General features: G+C 36.1%; 1 protein-coding gene across 2 annotated transcripts in view; it reads left to right on the forward strand.

Annotated features, from left to right (window-relative positions):
• The window catches only part of XRN2 (5'-3' exoribonuclease 2), a 101888-nt gene that overhangs the window by 53260 nt on the left and 35702 nt on the right, over nucleotides 1–12926 (forward strand). For both annotated transcript variants that reach the window (XM_054574138.1, XM_054574139.1), the window contains 4 exons: nucleotides 5321–5404; nucleotides 6345–6442; nucleotides 7070–7149; nucleotides 8400–8456. In XM_054574138.1, coding sequence (XP_054430113.1) covers nucleotides 5321–5404; nucleotides 6345–6442; nucleotides 7070–7149; nucleotides 8400–8456 — 319 coding nt within the window. The remainder of the gene's footprint in view (nucleotides 1–5320; nucleotides 5405–6344; nucleotides 6443–7069; nucleotides 7150–8399; nucleotides 8457–12926) is intronic.

A 12926-nucleotide genomic window follows, 5' to 3' on the forward strand; every position in this document is an offset into this window, starting at 1 on the left:
AAAATGGGTTGAAATAGATTAGTCATCATATCTTTTGTCTCATTTGATTCAGTTACGGGACTTGGGACTTGCTCATTCCAGTTAGCAGCTCATTGACACCTTGTTAGGTTGCTGCAAGTGAGTGTCTGTGGAAATTGACTGGAACTCCATGAAAACTTTTGAAAAATGTATTCGAAGCTTAGTTTAAATACTTGACGTTAATCATAACTTAAAATTTATTATTCTTTTCTCATTCCTTCTGTTCACAGATTTTGTAAGAATGGCAATATAAAATTAGTATTAAATTCAAGATGCTATTTACCACTCAACAGTGTGTGATAATGACTGATTGTAAAACACAATAGAGAGTCTCTCACATAGTAAACCAAGTATTGTTTTGTACCAGTGCCCCTTTCAGCAAAATCATTTTAACCATTTCTTCCACTGTGTCTGAGGGGAACCCCCCCCCCAAAAAAAACAATTGTTTTCTGGAGGGTGAGCCCCTTGTAGTACAGGCTTCCCCCCACTAGGTGAGTGTTTTAGGAACCCATCTGTATCAGTTTACCAGCTGGCATTGTTGTGAGAGGCTGCATACAGCTTCATTGAATTTCTTTCAAGACTCAAAATGTTTGCCGATTTCATGATGGGTGATTTACGAGCACACCTTCCCACACCATGCTAAGTGTCCAGTTTTTGACCAAAGATGGCATGAACTCTGTTTCCCACCCTTCCTATTTGCCTGATCTTGCCCCAAGGGACTGTTTTTGTTTCCCTGGATGAAAACGTCCTCAAAGGGAAATGTTTTGCTGATGTGGAAGAGGTGAAACAAAAAACCAGCAGAAGCACTAAAAGGTATCAAAACTGATGAGTCCAAAAACTGTTTTTTAGCAGTGGAAAAAACATCTCCATAGGTTTATTGCATCAGATGGAGAGTACTTTGAAGGTGACTGAAGTTTAAGCATGTAAGAATAAATACACAACTTTTATAAATAAATTCCAGGGTTTTTTGGGTCATTCCCCTCCCCCAGTGTTTTTCTAGGATAATAAACATTTTGGTAAAATAATGTTTTCTCTTTTTCCTTGATTATTCCCTGTGATATGGATGACCAGTAAAATCACTCAAAGAGAGGTGTGAGGCAAAAGGAGCTAAATAATAATTTACAACTGAAAATCATTATTTTTTGAGATTTTTAGGGTTGACTTTTTGTTTATGTAGTAACAGAAATTTCATATTACTCTAATAGAATGATAATGGGAAATACAACCCATTGAATGGTGGGGGGTGGCTACTGTGTCCTATGCAGAGTTCCCCCAGGTCGCTGCGGATGGAGGTAAATAAAGTAAGTTGTTCAAGACTCTTCTTCTTGGTCTGCCAGGAAAAGGGGATGGCGATTCCCCCTCTAGTGGTGAATGTTCAGAACCCCTCTCTCGAAGTGGCTTTTATTGAGAACAATATGCACAGGGGTACACAGCATGCATGCAAAACTCATCAATCAATGTCAAAAGGCAATGATTGAAGGAACACAGAGATTTGCCTCAGGTCAGGGTCTGATAGACAAGGTGGCGTCCATTCAGCCCTGAAACCTGGGAAACTGATCACATTCTAAGCTCAACCCCAAACAAAAGTACTCATTAACTCTAGGGCATTCTTAGCAAAGTAAGTTTCATAGGATTTAATGCATTCCTTTTCTAGGTCTAATTGTCCTTGAGAACCACCTGATCCAGATCAGAGCTGTACCTGCCTGTAGTATTGTTTCACTGACAGGGTGCAGAGCAGCCAAGAGATAAGGAGACAGATAGAATGAGGACTCTGGCCATGACAGAGCCGAGGGGTGAGGGTCTTTTGCCCCTTCTCCATGTCCCCCAGGTCCTTCCCTGATAACCCCCATGCAACTGTGCCTGTCTTAGGTTGCCCCTGCCATCGAGGGGTCTTACCTGTCACTGACTAACCAGCCATCCTCCAGGATCAAGCAGGGTGATGTGAGGGAGGCAGGGGCTGTGCCTCTTCCAGGGGGACAGGTTTTGTCTCCTCAGTGGCCTATTTTCCAAAGGCTTCCTTGCTCAGCTCCAGCCTTGGGGCCTTTTTAACCTATCAGCAAGGCTACAGTCACTGAAACAAGACAGGGCGGTTTCCAACAGAATAGGGTTAAGTGTTTTGCTCTGTGGTCATATTTTGTTACATACAAATGGTTGGGGTATTAGGTGGCTTTTGAACATGCTTTATGGTGAAAAGGGGGTGATAGGAGAGTGGAAGGTAGTAAAATAAAAATATACATACATATATTTATGCTTTAAATTAGACTTTTCATGAGTTCGTTAAATAAATATGTAAGTATGCAGATTATTTTCTGATAGTATCACTGTATTATAGTATAAATGCTCAGGAGGAAAAGTAACACAATGCACAATAGTTACAGTTTCTCCACATCCTCACCAACATTTGTTAGTTCCTGTTTTTTTAAATAATAATCATCCTAATGAGTAAGAAGTGGTAACTCACTATTTTTGATGTTCATTTCCTTAATGACAATTGATATTGAGCATTTTTTTCCCATGTACTTATTGCCTGTTTCTATATCTTCTTTGGAAAAATGTTTATTCAAGTCCTTTGCCTGTTTTTGAATTGGGTTTTTGATGTTGTATAGTAGGGATACTTTATGTGTTCTGGATACTAGTCTCTTATATGACATGCATATATTTTCTCATATTCTGTGTGTTGTTCCTTCACTCTGTTGGTAGTGTTCTTAGATGCATAACAGTTTGCAATGTTAATGAAGTTTGGTTTTTATTGGACTATTTTGTAGTTGTTTCTGCTTTTGGTATCATATTCAAGAAATTATTGCTAAATTTAATGTCATGAAGCTTACTCTCTCTGACATTAAATGTTTTCTTCTAAGAGTTTTATAGTTCTAGTTCTTAACATTTAGATCTTTGATTCATTTTGAATTGATTTTGATATATGGTGTAAGGTAAGGGTTTAACTTTATTCTTCTACATCCATTTTCCCAGTACCATTTATTGAAAAGACTGCCTTTTCCCTGTTGAATGGTCTTGGCCCCCTTGTTGAAAATCATGTGACTATATATAGTGAGGGTTTATTCCTGGGCTCTTTCCTTATGTTGGTCAATATGTCTATCCTTATGCCAGTACCATACTATTTTAATTAGTCCTTTAGGCAATATCATACTAATTAATTACTGTACCATTTTTAATCAGGAGGTTATTTTTATTTTCCAAGATTGTTTTGGCTATTTAGGATCCCTTGAGATTCCAGATGAATTTTAGGATGGTTTTAAATTCAGACTTTTAATGTTTTTATATTTTTATATAATAGCTTATTTAAATATTTTTATTAGACTCTAGCAAGAATGCATCTTTCTTGAGGTAAAATTTAGTACTATTAGGAGATGTAATAATTTCTCCATATATATCTTTAAAACTCATTAAAAATAATTCTTGCCTAAGTTGAATACATCTTAAAATGATAGATGAATTGTATGAGTACATTTTCAACATTTATTGAACATGTGTACTTACCAACATTATATTTAACAACAGTGTGTTTTCTTAATATTTGCTTAGTATGTATAAGAGGAATATAGCACAGTCATTTCAAATGCTGTGTGTTTTATATATGAACAGAGAATTTAAGTAATTAGACCAGTTAAATAGTGGCAAAACAAAGATCTGAACCAATAGACTCTGACCACTGTGTATACCTTACTTGGGGCTGCCTATTGGTTATTGAGAGTGTTAAATGAGCTAATGCACGTAACATAGGAGATAATTGCTAAGACAAAAAGTGGCTGTTACTGTAATTTTTACTGTCAGCTCCTTCTCAAGCACTACCATTATCACATCTGGGTGTAAGGTATTCCTTCCTACCCTGGCCAATAGGGCTGACCTCTTAGTAACATAGTAACATTGCTGTCATTAGCACTGCAAGTTGCTTACTGTTTAGAGTTAGCTTCTAGTGTTGATACTGTAGGAAAGTCTGATAAATTGTTTAGACCCTTTATCTGGTAGGTAGTAATAAAAGATAGATAATGTCATAGTTTTTCATGATATAAATTTTCTTAAGTATATGATTAAATAAAACTTGAACAACTCCCTACGTTTTTTTCCATAGGTGGTTATATCCTTGAGATCATGTTCTAGACCCTTCAAAATTCACATTAAAACTTAGTTTCATTTTAGCTTTAAAAAAGTATTCTTCTAGGTAGTAAAATTGAGTATGTTTTATAAGCTTAAAAATATGGTAGCTAAATAATTACAGACAACTTTGGAAATCTTTCATTATCATTTTTTAGGCAATAATAACAAATACAGAAGTTTTGTGTGACAATGGTTTCAAAATTATTTAGCTGTATTTAACATTTCTCTTTACTACTTATCTTAAAATTTTTATTTAGTCAAAATAATATTTATACTGTATACAGGAGAACATAAATAACGTCAATAACTGTGTATTTTTCTAGCAGTAGATACTGTATTACTAGTGTGCTTTTTGAAAATCATGGATGTATGTTCAAATAAAACAATGACCTTAATTGTAGCACACTTTCGAGGATAATTTTCAGCCTGAAAATGAACCTCTGCTATTCTTCAATTCGGCCTCCTCCCCAGTTATTTAAGCAAGTCTCTAAAATGTTTTATATATAAATTATTAGGTTTTAAAATGTAAACAGAATACTATGCAATTTTAGAGCTAAAAGAGACATTTCAAGTATTCTAGTTGAAAAGAGTATTTAGTTGTGTGATTTTTTTTTTTTTTTTTTTTTTTTGAGGGTTGCAGGGGAGGAGAAAGAGAGGCATCCATCGGTTGCTCCTGTATGCTCCCTATCTGGGAATCAAACAGACAACCTTGTGGTGTATGGGACAATGCTCCAACCAACTAAGCCACCCAACCAAGGCACTGTATGATATTTTTTTGCAAAAGAAGAAACCAGGTCCTAGAAAAATGAAAGGATAACCTCAAGTCATTGAAAGATTAATTGACTTGCTCAAGAACATCCTTGTAAGGCAGGACAGAACATAGACTGATGTCCAGGTGGCCACTTGTTCATTTAATTAAAAAGTTTTATCATCAAAGAGTTAAGATTCAACAAATATGGCTTTCCATATGAGCCATTTTAAGGATGGAAAATATAAAGAATCTTTGCATTTACCACCATGTAGAAAGTGTTTACACCTTAATTTTGTCTAAATAGAGTTCAGTTTCAAAATGTCTTGATATAAGGAGGGATACTCTACTAGAAATGTTTATTGGTGGACTGATGATAAGTTGGAATTTAGAAGATCCTAACAGCTAGGGTGAGTGGTGTGCATGTGTTTTCTCCAGGTGTTGCTCTGTTGCCATTTGTGGACGAGCGAAGGCTGCGAGCTGCCCTAGAAGAGGTATACCCAGACCTCACTCCAGAAGAGAGTAAGAGTTATGCTTTCACTTGGTCAACATTTAGTCTGTGTAATACAGACTTTACATTTTCTTGTAAAATTTGACCCGTTTTTTTCATTTGTCAAATTTCTCTTAAATGGGACATAATAATTTATTTTAGGTCTTTATAAGAAAAGTTAACTTCTTAAAACGTACTACCCATAAATTAAATAGTAATTAAAAATTTTTAAGTTACCATGTTTGTTAAATTTATAAGAAGCACCACTTTAAGAATACCCTTTAACTTTTTGATTCTTATGTGACATGTACTCACAAAAGAATTTTTGTGTGTTAGGGAGGTATTATTAATTTCCTTCCTCTCCCTTTTCTGCATCATCTCCCCTAAATAACAGAGATCTTGCTTAAAAGGTTAGGTTGAAACAAAAGTATTTGCTGTCAAGAGTGCTAACTTTGAAATGTTATGCACAACAAGCAGTATTTTGTCATACAACTGACAGTTCAGAGTATAGGGAACTTGCCCAGCTGAGCTCTACTGGAAAATTTATTCAGTATCAGTAAAATAAACCTATAAAAGTAATTTCTCTATCAACCATCCTTAGAATAACCTTTCTTAAAGGTTATAATTAATGTAACCTTAGATGATACAATTTGTGTTTCCTTAGGGAATGTTTATTTCTTGTAGTAAAAACTTGAGTTTTGTATAACTATGAAAACTTGGTCTCTTATCTTGCAATGCTATATTTAGTATTTTTTAGTGATAATTTTTCTTAGTCATTGATTTTTGAAACCTTATTGTCAAAATTTTATTTTCTATAGGGATCACATATACAGGTCTTGTTGCTTTTAAAATATTTTTTGTAAACTCATAATTAAGCTTTTAAAATTTAGATGCTTCTTATTTCATTCTCATAAATATCACTCTTGCAGATGTAATTGTTCGTTCTTTATTCTTTTCTTACTTTCCTCATAGCTAAAAGAAACAGTCTTGGAAGTGATGTCTTATTTGTTGGGAAACATCACCCACTCCATGACTTCATTGTAGAGCTATACCAGACAGGCTCCACAGAGGTATGTTCTCTTTTTCAATCATGAAGTGTTTTTAGACTATATTTATTTAGTTAATTAATCAAATGCATTTTTAAGATTTTGGTAAAATATAAACAAAATTTACCACTTTAACCATTTTAAGTGTATAGTTCGGTCGCATTAAGACCATACACAATATTGTGCAACCATCACCAGTATCCACTTCCAAAACATTTTCATTTTTCCAATCAGAAACTCTATACCCATTAAACAACAATAATAAACAATGCCTCCCCGTTCTTCACTTTCCAGCCTCTGAACCTCTCTTTTACTTTCTGTTTCTGTGAATTTATTTGTCCTTGATACCTCACATAAATGGAATTATACAGTACTTTTTGTGTGTGTCTGACTCATTTTGTTTGGCATGTTTTCAAGGTTAATGCAGGTTGTAGCACATGGCAAGAATTTTATTCCTTTTATGGCTGAATATCCGTTATATGTATATACCACATTTTGTTCATCCATTCGTCTGTTGATGGGAACTTGAGTTGTTTCCATCTTTTGGCTGTTAAGAATAATGCTACTTGTGATTTTGGTGTACAAGTATATGTTGGAGTCCCTGCTTTCTGTCTTTTTGGGGTATATAATCAGGAATGCATTTATTCACAGCCAGTGGATTTACCACCTGAACTGTGTCATGGGATTCAAGGAAAGTTTTCTTTGGATGAAGAAGCCATTCTTCCAGATCAGTAAGCATTCATTTGTGTATAATTGGAGTGACTGGGACGAAGTTTAGTTAGCATTTTTACCTTGTTACCTAAATGTTTTATTTTCTATTAATAGTGAGGAAACAAAACAACAGGAAATCTGTTAGGCTAAAAAAAAACCTTGGGGTCAAAGCCCAGCTCTTTGAAATAATTGCTGTGTCACTTTGTGTAGGGAGCCCAGGGAGTCCCTAAAACCCTTTCAGGAAAGCCTCAAGGTCAAAATTATTTTCATAATAATACTAAGACATTATGGTGTTATTTACCATTCTCACTCTTTCTCTCTTGAGCACGCAATGTAGTTTTCCAGAGGCTAAATGTAGCATGATAATCTCAAGAAATTGAATCAGAAGCATGTAAGAGAATCCAGCTATTAAGATAGATAGTAAAGAAGTTTTCAAAAATGTAAAACAATAATGTTCTCATTTATTTTGTTTTGCTTTGTAAAATAGTTGTTTTTATTTAAAATGTTATTTAACTTAACATGCAATAGGTGTATTATTGGTATCTTTAAATTAGTAATTTTTTAATTTCTTTGTTTCATTTTTTAATAGGTAAATATTGACAGATAAAACCAAGATAAAAAATCTTTGGGACCTTCAGTTTTTAAGAGTTTGAAGGGTTCTGAGGTCAGAGCTTGAGAGCTGCTGTTCAAAGGTGTATATCCAGGAATAAAGTTTGCTGGCTATAGAGTATATGTATCTTTATTTTTTTCTAAATATTCTTGGGTGGTCTTCCAAAGTGATGACCTATTTTATAATCTCAACAGCAGTTTATGAGAGCTCTTGTTATTCTCTGTTCTTGCAGAAACCTTGGAATTATCACAACCTTAATTTTTGTCATCTGATGGATACTTTTTGGCATCTCGTTGTGGTTTAGAGTTGCAATTCTGTGATAACTAATGAGAATGAGGCTATATATTTGTTTTTCCTCTTTTATATAAAAGACCTGTTCTATTTTTCTGTTCATTGATCCGTTTCTCCACTCCCCTTTTGGTTTGTACCATAGGTATTCTTTACAAATTCTGATAAGTCCTTTGCCCACAATTGTTTTATGTTAATGAGATTACAGATTAGACAGACACAATCCTATTTCAGAGATTTAAATTATTATATAGTTTTTGTTGGTGTTTTTTAATGATTTCTCTTTCTTAAAGCCTAGAAAACATAACAATATCTATGTATCTAAAAAGTTATACTTTACAAATAGGTGCTGCTTCTCTTGTTTTTCCTTAGAATAGTATGTTCTCCTGTTCCCATGTTACAGGATCTAACACAGAACACTGCAATCAGGTAAGTTTCCAAAATTCATGGCATTCAGAATACAGCTCTGAGCTTGCAAATAAGATTAAGAAGATTTCTGATTCACAATGAAATGGCAGCTTTTATTCCACCAATGCTTTGAGATTAGAGAAGTTTGTGTGTTGCAGACTTCAGAGCAGAGCCTCTTGACTTTAAATTACGTATATTGTTAAGGTTACTGATTTAACAAGCTTGCTTCTCTGCTTTCTGGTTTCCCCTGACAACCTCTAATTCTTCCCAGATTAGGAAAGTGGGAAGTAGAAAGTAGGAGTTTCTGGGGATAGTTTGCTCTATAGTAGCAAACAGAGCTCTGCACACGAAAGGCCCATACAGCTTCAGTTTAAAAATAACAAATCATTTTAATTATAATTGTGGCCCTGCAGAACTTAAAAAGTAAACTATTGTATACTTTATTTTGGTTAAGATGAAATAGAATAAACTTTGGTGATTCCAATCAGTAATTACTGTAAACTCTTAATTTCTGCTTTCTGGAAAACTTAAATATACTTTATTTCTTCCATGGTGACAGCAAATTATGTAAAATGTAATATGACTATTTAGAATACAGGCTGACAAATTTACTGCTCATTTGTAAAATTATTATATATAATTACTAATCTTGTTGGCAGGGTTTGTTATTTTCTTCAGTCTTTAGAGGAGAATAAGGCAAACACATTCTAGTAAATAAAGGGGTTTTGTTAAAGCTATTCCTGAATCCTCCTTTCCCACTCTTATTATTTCTCTCACTCTCAGGAAATATTTTAGATTTTACTTAGATTGCTCATTGTGAAGTATAAGCATGTTTATGTTCCTGTTTTCATGGATATAGATAGCAGCTGTTGTATACTAGAAAGACTTTTATTTAAAGAAAACCATTGTGAATTGGAATATCTTCCTAGATTAGTTACTTGTGTTTATCTATACACATAATTTGTCCTGGCTCTTTGTCCTTGAGCTCTTTTGTTGAGGGTAGAGTTTAGAATTGTAAGCCATACCCCCATGCCCATTAGAAACAGTCTGGCTCCCACAGATCCGGTGTGGACACTGTGTATTAACCCTTGGGGTCTCTGGCTTGCTGCAGTGCTTCAGGCCAGTTAATCCTACCAGCTCTGTCTTTGGATTGTCACATGTTTGCTTGTGTTCCTCAATTTTTGTGCATTTTTCTACGGCCTTCCTCCCCAGCCCTCTAGAATAATTAATTCTACTTAACTTTCTAATTAGGAGGATAGAAAATATTGACCAAGGGAAGAGTTATAAAATTGACAAATCCCAGAGTTTTTGATTATATGGTGTTGGTGGTTGGTTGTTTTTGATCCTGAAAAGGCCTTTAGTTATTTGTTATGTACTGTGTTTACGAGATTATTAAATTTATAAAGCAAGTGTCAGATCCAGGTGCTTATTCAGGTATATGTTGAAAATAACTTCAAAATAAAATTGATTTAATTGAGTTAATATCCTAGAGATTCCTGAAACCAAAGTTAACCTTTACATTATGAGGTAATTTTTAGTGTTGTCTTTGAGGGGTAATGTTGAGGACAAGATTGAGTTTACTGCAGTTTTGGGTTTGTTTCAGGTCTTGTTGTGTATCCTGGTATTGTATTTGCTTTATATACCTAAATCTGATATCTGGTCAAGGTGGTGGCATAGGTAAACATGGTTCGCCTCCTTGCACAACCACAACAAAATTACAACTAAAATAAAGACAAACCATCACTCAGAACAGTCAGATCTGACAACTACAGAATTAAATAAACCACATCCATGCAGACTGGTAGGAGGGCTACAGAGGCGGAACGGGTTGGTCCCACATCCACGTATGGTGCATAAAAATTCAGGATCATTATCTTGCGAGCAAGGAGTCCCAGCCCCATACCAGACCCCCCCAGCCCAGGGTTCCAGTGCTAGGAAAATAAGTCCCCATAATTTCTGGCAAAAACCGGTGGGGATTGAGTTACTAGAAGAAAATTTTGGAGTCCCAAGCAGTTCCTTCTAACCCACACACAGAATTTACTCAGACTAACTACCTCTGAGCTCCACCACTGGGGTAGCAGCTTAAGGCACCAGTGGTATACAGGGAGAAACTGAAGTGTCTGGAATCAAGGCAAGCGCTAGGGAACAGCTTTCTCCCACACAGAAAAGAGGGCAGAAGCCATTGTCTGTTTTTGGAATCCTCCCCCCACAGAGCCACAGAGCCAGCAGGAGGGTGCTGTATCTGAAATTCCATCAACCTGGCTAACATTGTTTGCCCCACCCTTGAGATCCCCAGACACCCTTTCCCACCCAATTTATAGGCCTACACAACCTCCTTTTCCATATGAATGGCTGGTCTTAACTCATGCTTCAGACCTTACTAAGTCCTGTCAAAGGAGCAGCTGCCTACTGCAGCCAGCCCCCAGCTCCCAGCCCCCAGTCCCCTGCCCCCTGCCCCCTTACCTCTCTCTCAGTGGCCCCAGGCATGGCACTATCCTAAATTCACCAGCCTAAATTAACAGCTTGGCTTCACCTGGAAGTCTCCAAGCCCAGCACAAGTAGCAGCCATCTCAGACTGCTGTATAGCTCTGGCAGGGTGACCCTAAGCAAAACACTGGTGGGAGCTGACCTTGGAAAATCCAGAGCCTGCGTACCCAGTGGATAGCTGCAGACCATGTAGGAGCAGTACCACCCTGCCCCCTGAATAGCTGATCCTCCATGAAGAACAGAGACTGGTGGTCAGTGGTCCCAGCCAGTCCTTGCAGCCACTGGCCTGAGTATATCCCTCCCATCAACATGCCAACAACAGTCAGTGTTCAACTACAAGAGGAGAGTGTACTCAGTCACATAAAGGGCACACCTCAGGTACCCAGCTTGGGTGATAGGGGAGACTGTGCCACTGGATCGTATGGAATGCCTACTATATTAGGTCTCGCTACCGAGACAGGGAGTCATAGCAGCCCTACCTAAATACATATAAACAAACACAAGGAGGCTGCCAAAACAAGGAGACAAAGAAACATGGCCCAAATGAAAGAACAGATCAAAACTCAAAAAAAAAAAAAAAAAAAGGAGAGAGAAAACTAAACAATTGAAATAAGCAATCTCTCAGATTCAGGGCTCAAAATACTGGTTATAAGGATGTTCAAGGAACTTAGTGAGGACCTCAGCAGTATAAAAAAGATCCATTCGGAAATGAAGAATACACTAATTGAAATAAAGTACAATATACAAGAAACAACAATAGAGTGGAAGAAGCCAAGAATCAAATCAATGATTTGAAACATAAGGAAGCAAAAATCAATCATAACAACAAGAAGAAGAGAGAATCCAAAAATGTAAGTATAGAATAAGCAGCATCTGGGACAACTTCAAGTGTTCCAACATTTGCATCATCGGGATACCAGAAGGAGAAGAGAAAGAACAAGAAATTGGAAATCTTTTTGAAAAAAAAAAATGGAAGAAACATCCCTAATTTGGTGAAGGAAATAGACATGCAAGTCCAGGAAGCACAGAGTCCCGGACAAGATGGACACAGAGGCCCATGCCAAGACACATCATAATTAAAATGCCAAAGGTTAAAGATTAGAGAGAGTCTTGAAAGCAACAAGAGAAAAGCAGTTACCATATTTTGCCGTGTATAATGTGCACTTTTTTGCCCAAATTTTTGAGGGAAAGATAAGGACGCACATTAAACATGCGTAGTACTAATTCCATATCTACATAAATATTTTTAATTCTTTTACTTATGCTTATGTATTAAAAATGTAACTCTAGAAAGCATTAACAATATCCATATATAAAATAATACCCTGGACTGTGATCATCGGTTTTGTTTCTAAATATAAATAAATAAATAATTGAATTAAAAATTAAAACAAGATTTTCTTTCCTGAAAGTTTGGGCCAAAACATGTGCGCATTATACGCAGGAGCATATTATACATGGCAAAATAAGGTAGTTACCTATAGGAGAATTTCCATCAGACTGTCAGCTGATTTCTCAAAAGAAACTTTGCAGACTAGAAAGGTTTGGCCAGAAATATTCGAAGTCATGAAAAGCAGGGACCTGTAGCCAAGATTGCTCTGCCCAGCAAAGATATTTAGAATTGAAGGGCAGATGAAGAACTTCCCAGACAAGAAAAAGCTAAAGGAGTTCATCATCAAACCATTATTTTATGAAATGTCTAAGGAACTTACTTAAGAAAAATAAGATCCAAACTATAAACGGTAAAATGGCAATATGTGAATACCTGTAAACAACTGAATCTAAAAAACAAACTAAGCAAACAAGAACAGAGATAGAATCACGGATACAGAGAGAGTTTTGATGGTTGCAGATTAGAGGGGGATATGGTGGAATGGGTGAAGAGGTGAGGGAATTAAGAAGTACAAATAGATAGTTACAGAATAGTCATCGGAATATAAAGTACAGTATCGGAAATGGAGTAGCCGAAGAACCTGTATGCATGACCTGTGGACATGAACAATG

The sequence above is a fragment of the Pteronotus mesoamericanus genome, unplaced genomic scaffold, assembly GCF_021234165.1.
Source record: "Pteronotus mesoamericanus isolate MK-2021 breed Mesoamerican mustached bat unplaced genomic scaffold, CSHL_Meso_final contig_25, whole genome shotgun sequence".
NCBI lineage: Eukaryota > Metazoa > Chordata > Mammalia > Chiroptera > Mormoopidae > Pteronotus > Pteronotus mesoamericanus.